The sequence below is a fragment of the Carcharodon carcharias genome, chromosome 21, assembly GCF_017639515.1.
Source record: "Carcharodon carcharias isolate sCarCar2 chromosome 21, sCarCar2.pri, whole genome shotgun sequence".
Taxonomy (NCBI): Eukaryota; Metazoa; Chordata; class Chondrichthyes; order Lamniformes; family Lamnidae; genus Carcharodon; species Carcharodon carcharias.
In genome coordinates, this window is record NC_054487.1 from 57,615,298 (window position 1) to 57,637,436 (window position 22,139).

General features: G+C 40.7%; 1 protein-coding gene across 9 annotated transcripts in view; it reads right to left on the reverse strand.

Moving 5' to 3' along the window:
- si:ch211-272n13.3 (ankyrin repeat domain-containing protein 26) overlaps positions 1 to 22,139 on the reverse strand; it is a 195,706-nt gene that overhangs the window by 6,985 nt on the left and 166,582 nt on the right. For 7 of the 9 annotated variants that reach the window (XM_041216457.1, XM_041216463.1, XM_041216458.1 and 4 more), the window contains 4 exons: positions 15,257 to 15,398; positions 14,079 to 14,369; positions 10,957 to 11,192; positions 1,236 to 1,488 (listed from right to left, as the gene is read on the reverse strand). In XM_041216457.1, coding sequence (XP_041072391.1) covers positions 1,236 to 1,488; positions 10,957 to 11,192; positions 14,079 to 14,369; positions 15,257 to 15,398 — 922 coding nt within the window. Of the gene's footprint in view, positions 1 to 198; positions 304 to 1,235; positions 1,489 to 10,956; positions 11,193 to 14,078; positions 14,370 to 15,256; positions 15,399 to 22,139 lie in introns of those variants that run through there. The other 2 variants (XR_005946506.1, XM_041216459.1) reach the window with 2 other exon arrangements.

Below are 22,139 nucleotides of genomic sequence, written 5' to 3' on the forward strand. Positions count from 1 at the left end.
AAAAATGATGCAGACTGCTGGAGAAACATAAAGCCTTTAAGCTTATATCTTTCAGATTTAAGAAATTTAATTTCAAAATTTAATAACGTAGTATTGTGTGCTTTTGTACAATTGATGTTAATGTAAGACATGAATGTACTTCACAAACCAAAAGAAGCAGATTAGACAGATCAAACAAAGGTATCCCTAATTTAGCGCACAACCACAATGATTATTAGTCAACAAATAAACACATGACTACAGACCTTATTATGCATCTGGGTGCATAGAAGATAGGTGAGAAACAGAGTTTTGAGTGAGGAGCTGGAGGAGTGAGAAACGAGACCTGTGAGTGTACAGACCTCAATTCTGGGTTAAATTCACTGCTTTGTCTTTTTAAAACTCATTCTGATGAGAGTAAGGTGAAAGAAGGATTTTAAAGCAATTCAGTAATATTTATGTAGAAATCAAATTGAACTTTAAACTGAAACTCAAATAGTAGAAATTTTAAAACTTTGGAAAACAATTTCCTTCCGCCAGATGTAGAGGGCTTTCCACTTTTTACATTTAAAAATCAAAATTTAGTTTGATAAATTTATTTTATTTATCACTGCAGAACTTTTTCAGGAAAGAACATTTATAGTATTTCATATTTGTTTGATGAGAAAGGGGCTTTTCTATCTCTGTAAAACATTTTTCTCCTTCTGAAAAGAACCTTGGCAAGACAGAAAGACAAGAGTTATGAATACAAAGAAATTAAATTTAATCTCTTAATTGACGTATGAATGTTAAAAAAATTCTGAAAGTAATAAATTACTTCAGCGATATAAATTATGCAAATCACACTAGCTCCATCTTACACTTACAGATAGGTAAACTTGTTTTTTGTGATGTACATTTACACAGAAAAATCTGTTGACAAGGATACACCTTAAGTTATGAGTTGAAATGTGTTGAAATCACAGAACTTACTGAAAATATTTTATTAGCAGATCCTTTGATGATATATTGCTGTGAAAAATGTTTCTTTGGCATGCAATTGTTTCCATAACTTGCACAAATCTTAATTTTGAACCTCCAAAATAAAGAGTTGTGAAGACCAGAGAAAAAATATGGGCTGGCCATATAGTACAAAGATGACTTTGTCTCTTAGAAAATTTTTGCTCCATTAATGATTAAGAAAAATCTGTCTTCGTGTGGACATATTCAGGAAGGAAACATGATTTTAGAACACAAAGTATAACGTTATAACTGACCTTAGCCAGGTATGACTCTACTCTGTTGGTAGAGGATATCCCATCTTCCACTGGATTTAGGAAGCTACTTCCTAGATTTTTGTTGAAAGTTCCCAGGTTACCGACATGACCCATTGTACTTTGCAGCTGACCCATATCCAGAGTGGGAGTTGTGGTCAAGCTTCCATTCATAATGCTGCTAGCAATCAAGGATTTACTACGCTGACGTTCATTAAGCAGCTTGGCGTTGGTTTCTGCTAACCTTTCATTTGATCTATAGAAGGAAAATAAGGAAAGTGATTAAAATGCTAATGATAATTCCAAATAAATTAGATAACTTTAAGGCTTCCTGTACAATCTTTGACACAAATAGAACTATTGGGAGAGACAGATTTACTCGCTATGTAAATAACTAAACTTTCAGTTGTGTTAAGAAAAAATTATATTTTTTGACAATCTAAGAAATTATATGAACCAGCATGCACTGATGGTAGAATATTACATTATTGCTGTCCTGCAAGCACTTGATTGAGGCTGAACAAGAAAATATCCTGCCATTTGGAATCTGATTGACTGTGCTGCTATTATCTTAATAACCGTGTCAATTTGAAATACATTTCTGAATCTTTCATGTTCTCAATACTAATCTCCCTAAAAAGCACGAAAAATGAAAGATGGAACAGATCCAGAGTAACCCCACTTACTGAAGTTACCATAGTTCACCAAATGTGAAATCAATTTCACAGAAGTTATCAGTTCAGAACTTGACTTGGAGTCATTCTTTCATATTAAAGTAAGGAATATCATCATAATTCTAAAATAATTTGAAGAAATATGCTAAGATTTGTTACATTACAACTTGCAGCTATATATCTCTAACATTCTAAAATTTCCTAATAGGCTTCACAACAACATTAGCAAACAAAATTTGACAGGAGCCATAGGAGGAAATATCAGGACAGGTGACCAAAAGCTTAGTCAAAGAATAGGTTTTAATGAGCATCTTAAAGGAGCAGAAAGGTAGAGGCAGAAGGGTTTATTTAGGAAGGTAATTTCAGATCTTAGGGCCTAGGCAGCTGAAAGCACGGCCATCAATGGTGCAGCAGCATTGAATACTGGGGATGTGCAAGTGGCCTGAATTGGAGAAGGACAGAGATGTAGGACTGGGGTAGAGTGAGGCTATGGAGGAACTTGATAATTTTAAAAGTGAGGTGTTCCTAGATCCGGAACCGAGCAGGCCAGTGAGTACAAGATGAATGGTGCAACTTAGTTCAATAAGTAGCTGTTATATGTACTTCATAGATAGTGAAGATGATCTAATTGTATTTTTTCTCTGAAAGTTGGAATTGTTAAACCTTTCAAATCCCAAATAACTCCACCAAGTAGAGAAAGCTGTAAAATGTATTATTTTGAGTTTTTAAAGAAGTAGAGGCACAGAATACAAAAATGAACACAAAATGATGAATTTATACAAAACAATGGTTCAGCTACAGCAAGAGCACTGTGCATTTGTTATGGAAAAGATATTTAAACCATGGACCTGTAGGTTCACCACAAGGGAAAAGTATATTTATGAGGAGAAACTTCAGATACTGGGGCTGTTTGCAATTGAACAGGGAAGGCTAAGTGAATATTTATTTGAGGCTTTTAAAATTATATGAGAGTTTTGATAAAGTGAAATGGGAGAGGCAATTTTCTCTCCTTGGTGAATTGATGATGAGAATTATCAATTTAAATTAATAAATTCTCCAAAACTAAGAGCGTTATAAGAGCAAGGAATGCTTTGCCACAGGGAGTGATTAACGTCGAGACCATTGTTTATTTTAAGGGACAAAGGGATAACTATTTGAAATAGAAAAACACTCTGGGGTGATTGCAAGACAGTAGGGATAATTTTGGATTGCTCTAGCAAACATCTGGCAATGACACAATGAGCTAATTGGTCATTTGTGTTGTAAACTTTCACAGTTCTACTTGTCTCAATCAGACTGGTCTGATGGTCCTACAAATAAAAATATCAAATGGAAATAATTGATACTGATGAATTCAACTTTGAAGTGGGTCTGTTTGCAATCTCTGGGAACAGTATCCTCCTCCAAGCCAGATACTGTAAAGCAATCAGGCTGAATAGGATCATTCAAAAGATTATAGAGTTGTGAAGTTAATGACTGGCACTCACCACTGAAGCAAATCAAATACATGAATTGGTGAGAGATAATTTGATATGTTTTTGGTGAATAGGGAAGGAAAGAGGAATATTAGTGAGAAGGTGATTAAATAGAGTCAGTCTTGGCTCACTAGTAGCGTTCTCGCCTGAATCAGAAATGCAAGGGTTCAAACCTCTCTTCAGACACTTGAGCACTCAATTTAGGCTAACACATCAGTAATAATGGTACTTCAGCTGTAGACATGCTGTCTTTTGGTCAGCAGTTAAATTGAGGCCTTGTCTGCCTTCTCAGGTGACTGTAAAAGATCCTATGGCACCATTTGAAGAACAGCAAGAGTCCTTTCCATTTTTGATACCATAATATGCCATCTGTGAACCCACAGCCAACAACAACATCCCACTTCCACCTTGCCATTTGCAAGAAAGAATAATACTCGACACGAAGGACTGCCAATAGATAGATCGACACCTTAGCCAATACAACTAAAAACAGATTTGTCTCAGCTGCTATTTCTGGGCCTCGCTGTATGAAAATTGGGTGACTTGTTTATCTACATTAAAACAGAGACAACATATCAAATGTTCTCCATTGGTTGTGAAGTACTTTGGGATCCCACCCCTGGTCAGCCAAACATTCCACCTCCCATATATGTTGAACAGGAGACTCTGGAATATGTTCAGCGCTTCCCATAGCTTGGCAGCCACATCTCTCAAATGGCCATCATTGATAAGGAGATCCAACATTGGATCAGCTTCACCACCTCAGCCTTCTATAGACTATGGCAGCGAGTGTTTGACAACAGACTTCCACAAGTCAACAAAAGTCCTAGTGTACAGAGTATTTGCAGTGAGACCTGGATTGTGTATCAGTGACACATAAGAATGCTGAAGAAATTCCAGACTTAATTGGAAGACCTTCAAAACTAATGCGACTGTCCTTCTTGAAGCCAGTTCCACAAGCATTCAGGCAACTTTGATGGACTGGATACGTGTCCGGATGGCTGAAAAATGTCTCCCCTGTCAGGTCCTATTTTCTCAACACTCAAATGGACAACGTTCTAGGGGACGACAAAGAAAATGCTTCAAAGACACTCTGAAGGTCTCCTTGATGCAAGGAAGCATTAACATTAATAACTGTGAGGAGCTTGCTACCAATTGTTCAAAATGTTGAAAACTTGCCCATCAAGCTGCATCACACACTTTTGAGTCACAGTGTCTTAATGATGAGACAAAGTTGCGTCAGAGAAGGAAAGAAAAGGAAGCAAATCCAGCACTCCAGATTGCACTACCTCAAGGGGCATCCTGCCCCATTTGCCCAAAGATTGTGGGTCTAGAATCAGCCTGACCAGTCATAAAATGACACATGGCAGAAACTCATGACCCTGAATAGACATCATCCTGGAATCTTGATGATGATTTTCCAAGGAATCCAAGTTCTTTACTGATCAATGAAAACAGCTTATTTACACCCTCTCAATATTTTAACGAGGTAACCAGCAGGGTTGTAGAGTCTTCTGGAATTGTACAGGAATCTCCTGGGCACTGCTGCCAGTGGCTCAGGACAACTTTACCCATTCAATTTCCTGCCATTACTGCAGCCATTGTAGAGTGCCCGCCCCCCCCAGCTCAGTGACAATACCTGTTGGACTGGCTGGTGGAGAAACAGCCAGGGCTCTGATGGGATAGAAGGGAGAGAGAGATTAACGGAGTGGGGATAGTTGTAGGGTTGGAATGGAAGAGGGGGAGGTTAGAAACTAGTGGTCAGGGAGACCTCAAGCAGGAATAGGACAATAAGAGAGGGTGACCCAAGAATGGCGTGTGCAAGGAACACATCAACTCCTGTAGAGTTAGGAGCAACTGCAACATGGCAGTGGGAGCAGTGGCAAGAGAGAAGCAGCCAGTAAAGAGATAATTGAAGCCTATAGACATTATTTGTGGGTAAATAGTGAAAGATCTTTTTTTATATTAGTAGGTGAATGGAGAATAAGGGATAGAAACTGAGGATTCTCACTGGAAGGACCAAGGAATGAAGGAGGAGGATGGTTTTTGAGCTGTCTTATTATGCAATGGGATGCTTCACCACAAGTGGCTATTGAGGCAGAGACTTGAACATCATTTAAAAGGGAATGGGATAAAAATTTGAAAATATGAAAGGATCTAGGAGGAATGAAGGATTCAGGAGACCACAACAGCATAGGCAGTGCGGTGTTGAATGGCATTCACCTTTACTGTAATCATTTATCGAGTCTGAGCAGAGGGTATGGCTTAGAAATGTTGGTGCTGAGCTAAGTTTAGAACAATGTGCCCACTGAGATGTGCTCAAAACACTGCCCTTTTGTCAATCTCTGTTTGATTCAGGTTGGTCTGCATCGCCTGTTGTTGTGTGAATTCCAAGTATAAGTCGGCGCTGACTGAGGCTCCCAGTTCAGAGCTGGTCACCATTGCATGGAACTTTAGGCCAAACCAGAGTCCAAGGACATGGGGAGAGAGATGGGGACCATTAAAGGTGACATCAAGTGGGAAGCCTGACCATGACCATTTCTTGTGCAGTGCAGAGGGACTTTGGCTGTGGTTAAGAGTGAAAAACAGCAGGTTATAGGATTACTACTAGTTACATCTAGGATATTGAGATGTTACACCTGAGTGTATTACAGTTGGTTATGAAAGGAATCTGACTGTTACTAGTATTACAATTAATTATCAGTCAATTTCTGAGAGTTATTAGTCATTGGTAGGGTCAAAAATTCTCCCATCTGTGGTTTCCCTCTTTCGAATCATTCCCCCAAATTCAGTTTTCCCTCTTTTTGATCTTCATTTGTCCCTTCACCTGCTTACTGTTGGCTCCTGTTTCTCAGAACTTCTTGCACAACAGCTGCTGGCATGAATCCACAAACAAAGATACCAACCTTTATTCAGTAAATTCAATAACATTTGTAGATGCCACATGATCAGGCATCATGCAATTAAACCTCCAGGATTACTTCTGATTAGAGTTGGAAACTCCAATAACTAGGCATAATTAGACGGAATACAGCTCTGTCTGGAGAAATATCTGGGAGAAGGACACTAATAAACTTGAAAAACAGGCATTTAATTGCCAAATGAAGTTCAAAACAGTTAAGTGTGAGGTAATACATTTTGGTCAGAAGAATATCACTTATAACTTGGAATGTGCAGGTGGTGCAAGTCTAGGTCAATGGAGGAACAAAGCGATCTCAGATTACATATACACCAATCGCTAAAAGTTCCACCACAGGTACCAAGGCCTTCAGAAAAAAACAAGACTAGGCTTTATTCTTAGAGGGGCAGAATTGCTAAACCTGTATCAAACACTGGTTAGACCACACGGAGTATTGTGAGCAGTTCTGGTTGCCATATTAGAAAAAGAATATCAAGACTCTGGGTGCAGAGAAGATTTCCAAGGATGATTCCAGAAATGAGTAGGTTTATATACACATCTCAAGAAAGGATGAACAAGCTAGTTCTCTTTTCTCTCTAAAAAGAGACTGAGGGGTAATCTAATTGACGGCCTTAAAATTATGAAAGGTTTTGACAGAGTGGATAGAGAGAGAATGACTTCACTTGTGGGAAAGAGCATAACTAAAGGCTATGAAAGACGATCACCAAGATACCCAATAGGGAATTCTTATGCCAAAGATTGGTAAGACTGTTGAACTTGCTACCATATGGAGTGGCCGATGCAAATAGTATAAATGCCTTTAAGGGGAAGATAAGGGGAATCATATGAGAGAGAATGAAATAGGCAGTTATGATGATAGATTCAGATGAGGCAAGATGGGAAGAGGTGCGAGTGGCATATAATGCCAGCATGAACACATTGGGCAGAATGGCCTGTTTCCACGTTGTATATCCTATGCAATTAAAATTTCAGTTGATCAGTAAAACCAAAAGCACTGAGATTTCAGCTTAGTTCTAGATTTGAAAAAGGCTAAATTTACTAAATAGCAGTAGACTTGAATCGGGTCAACTGGTCAGCACTAATAGATGGGTATACTACCCATACTGAAGAAAAAATGGATACCTTTAAAAGTATATTAATACACTAGGAAGCCCAGAAGATGGACATATGGCAAGATAAAGCTATCATGGCTGACTCGTCATGTACAAGGACAAATTATTCTTAAACAAATGCTTTCACAGATTAAGGGAAAATAAGTCACATGGGAATGGAGACAATTTCATGCATGATGAAAGATAACAAAAGCTGCTTTAGAGCAGCTAACAGATCAATAAAGATCATGCTGAAAAATCGCAGCAGCAGTGGTAAAAACCTTTTAGCTTTGTTAGGAGTCAGTAGGGTCATTTAAAGATTGCATAGACATTGAAGGATTCCCCAGGACAGATTTAAATGAACTACTAGGATATTGCACAAGTCTGAAATGACTACACCATCAGTCTTTACTATTGTGGGTGTTGCATAGTTGCAGCAACAAACATTATTTGCAGATATCATCTTAGCTAGCAGATCCAGATGGCACCTGACTATGCTTAAAGAGATGGGACATATCTCTTACTAGCCTCTTTTCTGTATATCCCACAGCTTAAACATAGAAAATAGAAGCAGGAATAGGTCATTCAGCCCTTCGAGCCTGCCCCACCATTCAATATGATCATGGCTGATCCTCTATCTCAATGCCAAACTCCCCCTCTCTCCCCATACTGGATGCCTTTAGAGTCTTGTTAAAGTCAGAGATTGTTCCCCTGAAATAGAAGCATATAGTTTCAATTTTTTTTTACAAAATAATAAGTCAGTACTGGAGACCTATAGGCCCATTAAATTGACTTTAATCATAAGCAAGTTGCTGGAAGGAATCATTAGAGGTGCACTCATTGATCACTTAGATGGAGAAGGAGTTGTCAGTAACACTAGAAAGGAGTCTGGACCAAATTTTGCTGAAGAAGGGCATCTCAAAGGTGATTTTGTGGTGCAGTGGGTAGTGTCCCTGCCTCTGAGTCAGAAGCTCCGAGTTCAAGTCTCAATCCAGGACTTGATGGCCAAGGAAGGAGTGCTCATAACATGGCCAAACAGGTTGTGGATCAACTTGTAAACGCTCCTAACATACGCCAATGGTTGGCGATAAGAACGGGACAAATTCCTGGTCATCCATGTGATCATACATCCAGGTAATGGAAAGAAATTGGAGCCTTTACCATAACTATCCATAGTTCCGGGACTACAAAAGTTATGTAAAAGTGTATGCTGCCATAGCAACTCAAACTCCTCTGATGGCGGGATGGGGTGCTGGTTAGCAGAGAACTCAAGAAGAAGAGCACCTCACGCCATGACCGATGAGTTAAAACTTAAAACATGCAGTTTCAAGTCTAAGAAGCAGGGCTTTCGGGACCTTCATATGATAGGCGTATTTCCTTAACCACTGAGGTTAAGGGATTGAGGAATAAACAAAGGAAGGGTTGAGGAGGAGGCTATATTAGAATGGGTGAATTTAATATCAAATCAGGTACAAAAAGAGTGGGAAAGAAATATTAGATTGAGGGCGAGAAAAGAGACAAAAGAAAAAATGTTTAAAATTTGACATTTAAAAAAAATTAAACTGTTTTAGGAGATTTCAAGTTTTTAGTCTGGCAGATGAGGCCAGCCTATTAGACTTTGTTAAAGTACCTCACAATAGATTCCTGGCCAAGACAGAATTCTCTTCCCCAAAGCATAGTGGTCCTGGGGAACCAGCTTGCATAAATAGATATAGTTTTCAGATAAGTTTTTGGCTGCCTTTGTACTCAGTATGGAACTCGACTAGAAAGGAACATTATTTCTTTTTCCACAGATGCTGCCTCATTTGCAGCATATTTCTATTCCATAAAGAATACATTTTGCTTTACAATCCTGAGGTTGTGTGATTGGAGATCATTGTTACATGGCACACATTTCCACCAGTCACACTTACAACATTTTGTTACTGCCTGCAAGGATTTCAAACAGCTTTAGCCTACACATAGCCTAATTCAATATACTATATGCCTACTGGCCACTGTCAAAAAACATTGTTTTACTAAAATAGACACTGTAATATTTTCAGGTCATTAACTGGTGACATGCAGGACAGCATTATAGATCAGTATTGTTCACTGACCCTATATCAAACCATAAGACATTTACCAAGAAGTATTCGGCCAGTCAAAAGATAGGATATGATTATCAACTGATTAAATTCTTGAATTTTATGCTTAGGAAAATAAAATATCCATCACCAATCTCATGTATCTTATTAATATTAGATCCTGATATCACAGAATCATGATTACCTCTTACGTACATGAAAAAACAAAAAACAAAATTGAAGGATCAAATTTACAATGCACATTTCTTTATCTGTTTGCACATTGTTTAATGTCACAGTAATAAATTGAGGAATCCCAGTTGTGACATAGCATTGGTAATACATTAGTAACATGTAACTTCACTTGAAACCTTGGTTTATTAATGTGCAGGAGCCACATACTTGTCCTAAACTCCTGGATTTCTACAATTACTATTTTAGAAAAATTTTGGGGCAGTGAATCTTAAACATTAATACTGCGTTACTTTTGTTATTTGGTTGTTGACACTTGTTATGGCCATTTGCGATCCTTCCGCTTCCAGGTTGCGAATCTCCTCAATTGTAAGTGGCATAACTGATCAAGTCTTTGGTTTAGTGATTGCATTCCTGCCCGAGTAAGAAGGTGCAGGATTTGAACCCACTCACAACAGTCCTAGCAAGTGGAGACTCTGAATTCTGGGTTGACATCTGGGAAGACACTCATGTAGGTGAACCAGCTCCCCACGCCCCCCACAACCATCCCCCCGCAACCACCCCACTTTCATAGTATGGAATGTCGGTGCCCATAAAATTCTCCTACCATACAGAAATATCCACACTAACGGCTAGCACAAAGGCAGTTGTTGCTGTGGAAAGAACATTTCATGTCACAGGCTGTTAGTCAGTGAATCCTTCCATTACTTTGCACTATTTTCCAAGGGAAAAATTCAGATATGAATACAAGAGCCAGCATAACACCGCATGATTTGTGAATAATTCTGTCTACTGAAACCACGAATTATCTTGCCCTGTGCAATTTATGACTGAATATGGGATAAGTTTAATTTCAAAAATGAGTAAACTATTTAAGATGAAACATTTAAGCATGCAAAATGATCAACCAAAAATTAAAATAAATCATCTTTGATGTTCAAGTACTGAATTAAAAACACTATTTTCAGTTCCCTCTTTTGACTGTCTGCCTTAGTCGTGAAATTGAAATTTCTACTTCATATTAGGAATGATAACTTTGGTGTCAGCGGTTCTTCAAATACTTCACCCAAACACTTATTCTTCATATTTGTGAATCTCAACAGTGATGAGCTCAGTTTCATTACCTGGCATCCACAGAAATGCATTTTTGGAAGAATCTCTACATAGAAATCATGCACAGGAACCCTAGCTATTTTTCACCCTTCATAACCAGTTTGCTCTATATAGCTCAATATTATATCACATAGTGCATTTATCTGCCTAAACCATTGGGTGTTCAAGGATAACATGTTTACAAAAGTCTCACCTATCAAGCTTGGCTGCAAGGGATTTACGTAGTTTTAATTCCTCTGAATACAATTCCTTGTATCTTTCAAGTTCCAACTGTGCGGATTCTTTCAGATTCATGCTGTCTTGTTGTGAAGTTCTAAGATTATTCAACTCTGATTCCAGGTTTTTTATTCTCTGCTCCAACTGGCCTCTAATTGTACTTTCATTTGTGGATCTCAATTGTTCCAAGGCTTCTTGGGAGGCCTGTTGCGTCTTAACATGCAAGAATGAAACAATTTAATACTGCATTGGGACAAAATAATTTCAAATCATACATTTTTGAAAATGACCAGCATTTATGACACACTGCACTGAGACACTAAACACCAAGAAATTAAATTACCAGTCATGTTGAGAGGCCAGATTGCACAAATTAAGTATTTATTTTACAGATTTGCTGCTATCAGTGAGGCTGGTTTCTGTTGCAAAATAGCCCTAGTGCCTCTAGAGATAGTGCAATATATTTACAATTTGTTCTTTCGGCTTAGTATTTTGTGTGTTCATGTTAAACAGCAGTTTCCCTAGGTGCATTTGTGCCGGCTCCAGCCTGAAATTTATCAGTCTTAGGAACATTGTGAATGGAAGTAATGGGCTTTAAGATTAACAGTTGCACTTTTACTGGAACATTTTAATTGGAAATTGCATGGATTCTCTCCAACAGGCAGAAAAAACAGTTGTCAGACCATATTGTTAAAACTAATCTATATGTAGAAAAGTTAAAAAAACAATAATACTAGTATTAGATCAAGCCAAAGGCAAAATTAGATCAAGCCACATGAATTTAAAAGTATCTTTCTCAGAATTTGTTTCTTACATGAGAAGCAAAACTAATTCAAAGAATTGCATGGCAGCTGAGATCATTGCAGGCAGGAGACATGTAACTTTCAGACCCATGGAAACAGAATTCTTTGAAAAGTCAAGCACACCAAGATTTTTTCGTTTTACATGAACCTACAAGCTGGTCAGTTCAGTAGGCTAAAAAGATATTGGGCCAGATTTTGCTGAGAGTGATGACTGAATAACACCTGATGTTTGTTCCACTTGCCCTGATATTCTATGGGGTTTTGCATGGCAGGTTGCTGTCAGTGGGATGGCCAAGCCATGTAGCTCACTCTACAGGGTAACTGGAACCTGTGTGAACAGGGCAAGCAACAGCACATTTTAAACAACCAGATTGAAGAATCATTAATGAGCAGCACAGAGTCTGAACCACAAAGTGATTTCAATGGGAAGAATTTTCCCGTCGGCAAGCAGGGGTGGGGCCTGCTCGCCGACACGTAAAATGACGCATGGTGAGGTCCGGGGGGGGCGTCCCGACATCACCATGCGTCATTTAGATTATCAGTTCAGTGGGCGCGCAGCCCGCAGGTGAAGAGCCCAGGCAGCCTTCGAATTTTTCATGAAACCTCATCCATGGGCGTGAGGTTTCATGAAATGTCTATTATTTAAATAAAAATTTTTGAAAAAATTAATGGACATGTCCCAGCTCGTGTGACAGTATCACATGAGCTGGGCCATGTCCCTAAAATTTTCTTTCACCTTTATTAAATTTTCCAGTACTTAAACTGATCTCCGAGGCACCTCCGTGCCTCAGGGAGATTTCTGCGCTCTTTTGCACGCATGCACGAAAGAGTGCAGGCCTGACTCAGGGAATTCCCCCCCCCCCCTACCCGCACAGGGAGCGCACAGCGCTTCTGGGTGTGCATAACGCTAGGTGGGCCTTAATTGGCTCACCCACGTAAAATGGCAGTGCGCACCTGATCGGGAGCGCCGATCGGGTTCACGCTTGCTCCTGCCCGCCCCCGCACAAACCTCTGATGGGGGGAAAATTCAGCCCAATGTGAATTTAGGTACAGAAATGGTACGGGAAAGAAAGACAGAATTAAGAGCGAAACGGACAAAGAAAATGTTAAAAAATGTTTTAAAAAAATTTAGTTCCACACCCCCGGCGGCATTCCACAGAGATCGTTCCCTCTGGGACACCCTGGTCCGCTCTTCCACCACCCCTTACACCTCAACCCCCTCCCATGGCACCCTTCCATGCAACCGCAGAAGGTGTAACACCTGCCCCTTTACTTCCCCTCTCCTCACCGTCCAAGGGCCCAAACACTCCTTTCAAGTGAAGCAGCATTTCACTTGCACTTCCCTCAATTTAGTCTACTGCATTCGTTGCTCCCAATGCAGTTTCCTCTACATTGGAGAGACCAAACGCAGACTGGGTGACCGCTTTGCAGAACACTTTCGGTCTGTCTGCAAGCATGACCCAGATCTCCCTGTCGCTTGCCATTTCAACACTCCACCCTGCTCTCATGCCACATGTCCGTCCTTGGCTTGCTGCATTGTTCCAGTGAAGCTCAACGCAAACTGGAAGAACAGCACCTCATCTTCCGACTAGGCACTTTACAGCCTTCCGGACTGAATATTGAGTTCAACAATTTTAGATCATGAACTCTCTCCTCCATGCCCACACCCTTTCCGATCCCCCCCCTTTTGTCCCCCCAATAATTTATATCTATTTTTCTTTTCCCACCTAGTTCCATTATCTTTAAATGTATTTCCATCCATTGTTTTATCTCTACCTTTTAGCCTATTTCGATTCCTTCACCCCACCCCAACCCCAATAGGGCTATCTGTACCTTGCTTGTCCTGCTTTCTACCCTTAATTAGCACATTCCTTAGATAATATCACCACTTCAACATCTCTTTGTCCTTTTGTGTATGACATCTTTTGGTTATCTCCACCTATCACTGGCCCTCCATCCAGCTCTACCCCGCTCCCCCTTAAACCAGCTTATATTTCACCTATTTTTCCTTAGTTCTGTTGAAGAGTCATACGAACTCGAGACGTTAACTGTGTTCCTCTCCACAGATGCTGCCAGACCTGCTGAGTTTTTTCAGGTATTTTTATTTTTGTTTTGGATTTCCAGCATCCGCAGTTTTTTGCTTTTATCTTATATCCATATAATGTTACTTTTCGCAAGCTATAGTAAATTTTAATATTCATTAATGTCTCATTACCAAATTGATAAACACCTTGTTTATTATTCAGGCATAATTTATTCCTACATCTTCTGTTTAAAATTAAGTGCATTGTCTCACCTGTAAGAATAAATTCACTTCTTCTAATTTCTGCTTGATTTCCTTACGAGCATGTTCCTCCACCTCCCTCTTGTATTGTTCCATCTGACTGTAGTTCGTCACATTAGTTTCAATCTGATGTTTTAGACTGGCTACTTCTTCCTCTAGCTGCCGTTTTCTTTTCTCTAGCCGATCTTGGCTCTTCTGTAAAATTCTCATTGGGGCGACCTGTACAGAAAGTTCTTGGTTGGTTGATTCCAAACGTCGACATTTTGCAGATTCTGCTTCTAGTTGCTGGGATAAGTCATCAACCTACGAGAAATGGAGAAAATGGGTTACAAATGGTTTGAAAATATCTTTCATGACATTTACTAAACTTGATAGTCTTGCATTTATTTATTATTTGGATGTAAATCACATCCTAATGTTCCTGCTTAATTCTTGGTTGGTTAAAAATCTGATAAATGACATTCAATTTAACATATCGAGATGTAGTTACTGGATTCCTATCTGTGGGAGTATGTAGCAGTGCCCAACAGGATTCTGAACAGGGACTGCACCTGTTCATTAAGTATATCAATGCTCTGGATAAAGGATTTTATTTGGGATGTTTTACAATAGGAGCCATTTTGAGGATCAAAAAAGTTATAAAGGGATATTGATATAAAGATGGAATGGGAAATTAGTAGCAGATAGTCAGTTTTTGAGATCATAATTCGGGGATAAATATTGGTGAGGACACTGGAGATACCTCTCCACTCTTCTTTGAAATAGTACCATGGGATCTTTTGCATCTGAGAGCACTGATGGGACCTCGGTTTAATGTCTGATCCAAATGAGGGCACCTCCAACAATGCAAAATAACCTGTTTTAGGTTTTGTAATTTCTATTCAATTATGCAGGATTTCTTGATTTATCCAAGAATAATAAAAATTAAGGCGGCATTGAAAACAGTATTGGTATCATCTACTGGTCACAAATTTCTGAGGGGAAAGCAAGCTTCCTGCTCCCAGGGTTTTGCCAACCCACCTTTTGATTTATAGGTGGTGAAGAGGACAATTTGGAGTGACTTATCTGATCTATTTTTAACCTCATGAGGCCAGGGATTCATAAAGTAGAAGCTGTCTGTGTGGCACTAGTACAATGAATATGTGTGAAAAGTACTGCACCATTAAACGTAGGATATAAAACGGCCTCACCTTTGTCTTCAGTTTGCTAAAAGTGATTTCAGTTTCAGAGTGTTCATGTTCCAGTTCTTGAATACCACTAAGTTGGGTGACAAACTGTCCACTATCATATTCCTTCAGCTTCTTTTTGGTAGTCTTCAATAGTGTCCTTTTTCTATATAACAAATATGATCACCTGTACTGAAATCTGTCGACAATTACTGGCTTATATTAACTTTAGATTGTCTCAGAATACCTTTTACCAAGATTATACTCTACATAATTCAAGTAGTATTGTCTCTAATCTGGGGTATATATAATAAGAAAACAATATAGGTATCCTTTAAGGCAGAAACAGTGGGCCCAGTTTTAACTCTGGGCAGAATCTTCTGTTCAGTGTGCGGGAGCGAACCCTGCACGCCGACGTGTAAGATGACGCATGGTGTTGGTTGCGCGCCCGCCGAACTGTCAAAGGCCTGTTAAGGCCATTAATCAAACAATTAACCCAATTGAGAAAGTTACCCGTCCAACCTTAAGGTTGGCGGGCAGGTGAAGAGCCCAGGTGGCCCTCACATTTTTCATGAAACCTCATCCACATGCGGGATGAGGTTTCATGAAGGATTTATTAACAATATAAAATTTTTAATCAAAATTCATAAACATGTCTCAGCTCATGTGACACTGTCACAAGGGGACATGTCTGAATAATTTTATTTTTTCTTTTTTTTCCAACTTTACAACTGCACTCTATGAGGCATGGAGCTGCCTCAGGGAGATTTCTGCGCTTTTTCACATACATGCGCGAAAGAGCGCAGGCCCCGACTCTTCGTCCTTTCCCCACCCGTATAGGTAGCGCTGATGCTATTGGGCGCGCGTCACATTGGCCCAGCCAATGTAAAATGGCTGTGTGCAGCCGATCGCGGGCGGCGACCGGCTCTGCGCCTGCTCCCAATCGGCCCGCCCGACGGGGAGAAAATTCTCCCCTCTATGTAAGTGAATGGACTCTGAATGAGTTAAAATCAGGGAGTGAGAAAGTGCACCGAAAGATCTTTTTCAAACATCTGTATATAAATCTAACTGGATACAAGGAGAGTGGCAGCAATGAAAGGGAGTGGGAGTGGTTGGGAAAGGGGAAGGTGGTGTTGGGGAGAGGAGTGAAGGAGAATCTTTTCCATCTCTATCATAGAAGGCTTGAACAAGAGAGGGACTTGCAATGAGCAAGAGAAGCTGGTATATTTACAACAATTAGCAATATTTACCATTTCCCAATTTCGCATGAGAAAGCCCCTTAAAAAAGCCCTGCTCCACATTAAGAAAGGCCAATTTCTGCCTGGAGCTGGTAAGTAACACAAACATTTTAAAAGCACATAACTAACATAGAATGATTCCCAATCACGCTATTATCTGAGGGCAGAATTTTCCCAGAATTGAACGAAGTGCTGCAGCGAGTGGATAAAATGGAGTCCCACCCGCCGACGAAAATGGTGGGTTTTCATGCTGTATCGCCCTGAGCCCATTATTTATTCACTCCGGTGAAACAGACCATTTCCATGGTGGGCGGGCTGACTCACCCACCCACCATCACCCCGCTGTTGCATCATACCAACTGCCATCTTTAAAAGGCAGCCACCAGCAGAGCACTCATTGCCACCAGCTCACCACCACTGCCTGGGAGACATGACCAGCAAAGGATAAAAGACTGCAGCTTCCGCTTCAACGACGGCTCCCTCAAGCGACTGTTGGATGCCATGGAGGCCTCGCGGGATGTGCTCTACCCCTGCTCTGGTCCCAAGCTGGGCAGCAAAGTCTCCAACCTGGCTTGGGAGGTGGTGAGCGGTGGTTAGCGCAAAAGCTCTGCAGAGGAGGACAGCCAACCAGTGCCGCAAAAGGATGAAAGATCTCCTCCGTTCCACCAAGGTAAGTCACTCTTTTCATCACTCCTAACTCAAACACTCACAAACCCATCACACATCCACAGAGCCCTCACTCACTGCCAGTGCAAGAGATATCACCATTCACTCTTTCACACACACTGTCATTGTCCTCATCCAGTCCATGGGACCACTCACCACCCACACACCGAGGGATACTTATCATCTGGCCTGGCAGGCATCCTGATACACTCTCCCCATTTCTATCCATGCAGGACAAAGTGGCACACAAAAGGAGGGAAAAGTTGCAGACAGGTGGCGGAATGCTGGAGATCAAAGTTCTGACAGAATTCGAAAGCCATCCAACTGGCCGGCAATGACTGGGACCGGTCCTGTGCTGACAATGAGGTCAGCGCTGCTCTACCAAGTGAGGATCCAGCAGTGCAACATCCATCAGACAACCATGTGCTTTCTTTCACAGGCCACTGCCATGCACTAATTATCTCCCCTCACTTTCGCAGGCACATCTGCCAAACAGCCAGCACAGTCTGTGACCCAAGGCCTCCAATCGAGCTCAGAAGAGGCATCTGGAGGCACCCTCTCTGAAGTCCTGTCACAACGCTCACCCACACCCTCCACCATTGCAGAGACACACATCTCAGTGGGACCTAGCTTTAGAGTAGCCTTGGGATCACAATCTGGTGAGCATATTGCAGTTTCTGATCCACAGCAGGCGGAGTCAGGGACTTCCCAGGTCCTTAAGACCAAAGACGTAGGAGCAGAAGTAGGCCATTCAGCCCATCGTGTCTGCTCCGCCATTCAATGAGATCATGGCTGATCTGATAATCCTCAACTCCACTTTCCTGCCTTTTCCCCATAATCCTTGATTCCCTTACTGATTAAAAATGTCTATCTCAGCCTTGAATATACTTAACGACCCAGCCTCTACAGCTCTCTGCGGTAAAGAATTCCACAGATTGACCACCCTTTGAGAGAAGAAATTCCTCCTCATCTCTGGTTTAAATGGGCGCCTCCTTACTCTGAGATTATGCCCTCTGGTCCTAGACTCTCCCATAAGGGGAAACAACCTCTTAGCATCTATCCTGTCAAGCCCCCTTAGAATCTTATATGTTTCAATAAGGTCGCCTCTCATTCTTCTAAACTCCAATGAGTACAGGCCCAATGTACACAGCTTCTCCTCATAAGAAAATCACTCCATACCCAAGGTCAACCTGGTGAACCTTCTCTGGACAGCCTCCAATGCCAGTATATCTTTCCTTAGATAAGGGGACCAAAATTGTTCACAGTATTCTAGGAATGGTCTAACTAGTGATAAAAACAAAAAACTGTGGATGCTGGAAATCCAAAACAAAAACAGAATTACCTGGAAAAACTCAGCAGGTCTGGCAGCATCGGCGGAGAAGAAAAGAGTTGACGTTTCGAGTCCTCATGACCCAAGTCATGATCCAACTCTTTTCTTCTCCGCCGATGCTGCCAGACCTGCTGAGTTTTTCCAGGTAATTCAGTTTTTGTTATGGTCTAACTAGTGTCTTGTATAGTTTTAGAAAGACTTCCCTATTTTTATACTCCACTCCCTTTGAAATAAAAGGCCAACATTCCATTTGCCTTCCCAATGACCTGCTGAACCTGTATGTTAGCTTTTTGGGATTCATGCACAAGGACTCCCAAATCCCTCTGTGCTGCAGCCTTCTGCAGTTTTTCTCCATTTAAATAATATTCAGCTCCTCTATTCTTCCTGCCAAAGTGCAGAACCTCACATTTTCCCACATTATATTCCATCTGCCAAGTTTTTGCCCACTCATTTAACCTGTCTATATCCCTCTGTAGACTCCATGTGTCATCCTCACCACTTGCCTTCCCACCCATTTTTGTGTCATCCACAAACTTGGTGATAGTACATTCACTTCCCTCATTTAAGTCGATATATATTGTAAATAATTGAGGCCCCAGCACTGATCCCTGTGGCACTTCACTAGTTACAGGTTGCCATCCTGAAAATTCCCCCCCACTTATCCCAACTCTGTCTTCTATTAGTTAGTGAATCCTCTATCCATGCTACTATACTAACCCTAACACCATAGGCTCTTATCTTATTAAGTAGCCTTATGTGCGGTACCTTATCAAACGCCTCTTGGAAAGCCAAATATATTACATCTACTGGTTTCCCTTTATCTATCCTGCTTGTTACCTCTTCAAAGAATTCTAATACATTTGTTAGGCATGATTTCCCTTTCATGAAGCCATGGTGACACTGCTTGATTAGATTATTTATTTCTAAATGCTCTGCTATTACATCCTTTATAATAGAATCCAACATTTTCCCAATGACAGTTGTTAAGCTAACTGGCTTATAGTTATCTGTTTTTTCACTCCTTCCCTTTTCGAAAAAGGGGGTTACATTGGCCTTTCTCCAATCCTCTGGGACTTTTCCAGAATCTAAGGATTCTTGGAAGATTACTATCAATGCATCCACTACTCTGTAGCTACTTCCTTTAATATCCTAGGGTGCAACCCATCAGGTCCAGGAGACTTATTGGCCTTTAGCCTCATTAGTTTCCCTAGTACTTTGTCTCTAGTGATAGTTATTGTATTTATTTCCTCCTTCCCTTTTGCCCCTTGATTATTTAGTATTTTTGGAATGCTATAGTATCTTCTGTCGTGAAGACTGAAACAAAGAATATATTCAACTCCTCTGTCATTTCTTGGTTCCCCATTATTATTTCCTCAGCTTCATTCTCTAAGGGGCCTATGTTCACTTTGGCCTCTCTCTTCCTTTTAATAAATTCAAAGGAACTCTTACTGTCTGTTTTTATATTACTTACTAATTTATCCTCAAAGTTTATTTTCTCTCTTTTCGTTATTTTTTTCTTGGGTTTTTAAAACTTTCCCAATCCTCTGGCTTATCACTAAACTTTGCCACATTGTATGTTTTGTCTTTCAATTTGATACTGTCCTTAACTTCCTTGGTTTATCCCCTTCCTTAAATTCTTCTTCCTCATATCTTTGTTGAGAGTCATGAACTATTTCCTTAAACGTTTGCCATTGTTCATGAACTGCCTTTTCTGGTAAACTGCTTTCCCTGTCCACTTCAACCAACTCTGCCCTCATTCCACTGTAATTAGCCTTGTTCAAGTTTAGCACAGTTGTTTCCGACCCAAGTTTTTCACTCTCAAACTGAAACCCCAGCACTTGGAGGACTGCTGGAGGCCAGATGTTGCTGAGTCTGAGTCAGATGATAAACCTCTAGATTCAGTTATGTTGCAGTTGCTGGAGCTGCAAAGGCAAGATAGGGAACATCAAGAAGGGATGTCTACTGCACTCCTCAGATTGTAACGCACAATGAAGAGTCCATTTGATTATGTTTAGAAGATTGAGTGAAGGGACTTACTTTTAAAAGGACAATGGAAGATTTACCCTGGTGGTGGGAAGAGATCCTATAAAAGCTGGGAGGAGCTTGGGACTTTACACAAAAGGCTACATTTCTGCTGCGAGTGCAGTGTAAAATATAGATGTAGCATGGGATTTTTGATTGTGTTAAGAAGTTAATGGAGATAACTTTTCTGCAGTTTTGTGTATTTGTTGCCTACTAAGTAATGCTGAGTTGATGTTGATTTTAGTCTTAAAATGTATAATCTTATTGTGCGATTCTTTGTGTTGGTCAATGGGAAATTCAAATTTCTTTTTAAAAGTCATCAGTCTTTATGAGGATTATAACAGCAGTACTGTGATTTTATTTAAAGCAGTGTTTTGGGGATTGATTTCTGCAACTCTGCTCATTTTCCCAAGAAAACTGAATGAGTGGCCTTTTGTTTATTGTTATTTCCTTTTCACAGATAGTGGAAGGTTTAACAACAGTGATGGGTATTGGACTTCAGTGCCATCTGGGGTGAGATGGAGAGGTTAGCATAGAAAGAATATCCTAGGTTGAGGAAGAGTAAATCTGGGGTCTGTGAGAAAGGTAAAAATGTAGTTTGACTTACTGGGTAATTCCTCGTGGCTGGCCGTAGTGAAGTAGGGTGGATGGTGACTTTTTCATTTGTTCATTTGGAATGTGGGTGGTGCTGGCAAAGCTAACATTAATTGACAAGGCCTAATTGCCCTTGAAAAGGTGGTGATGAACTGCCTTTGTGAACCATTGCAGTCCTAGCTCACTGTAGCGCCTCAGATGACCTAGCCTCCTATGGTCGAGTGAAATTCAAGTGCCTAGGAATGCCTATGCCCTCATATGAGCTGAGCCATCCATGTTAAGAACTTCCAAAGATCTGCTAGGTAGGAGTTCTAGCATTTTGACCCAACAACGATGAAGGAACAGTAATATATTTCCAAGTCAGGATATGTGATGTGGAGGGGAAATTGCAAGTAGCGGTGTTCCTATGTTCCTATGCACCTGCTGCCCTTGTCCTTTTAGACAATAGATGTCATGGGTTGGGAGGTGCTGTTGACAAAGCTTCAGTGAGTTGGTTCTGCAACTTTTGTTGTTGGGGCACACTGCTGCCATGGTGAACCAGTGGTGAAGAGAGTGAATATTTAAGGTGATGGATGGGATGGCAATCAAGCTTTGTCCTGGATGGTGTCAAGCTTTTTCAGTATCGTTAGAATGACATTCATCCAGGCAAATATAGAGTGAGCTACTTGCCACAGTACAGTCTGTGGCCTGCTCTTGTAGCCACAATATTTTGTAGTGTTAAGTCTCTGGTTAATGGTGACACCCCACCACCCCAGGATATTGATGATGGGAGATTCAGTGATGGTAATGCCATTGAATACAAGGGCAGATGGGTAAATTCTCTCTTGTTGGAGTTGATCATTACCTGGCACTTGTGTGGCATGATTGTTACATGCCAATTATCTGCCTAACCCTGAACATTGTCTAGGTCTTGCTGCATGCATGCATGGACTGGTTCATTAACTGAGTACTGGGAAATCAAACTGAACACTGTACTCTGATCGTATGTTGGAGGGAAAGCCACTGAAGGAGCAGCTAAAGATGGCTGGGCCTAGGACATTGCCCTAAGGAACTCCCT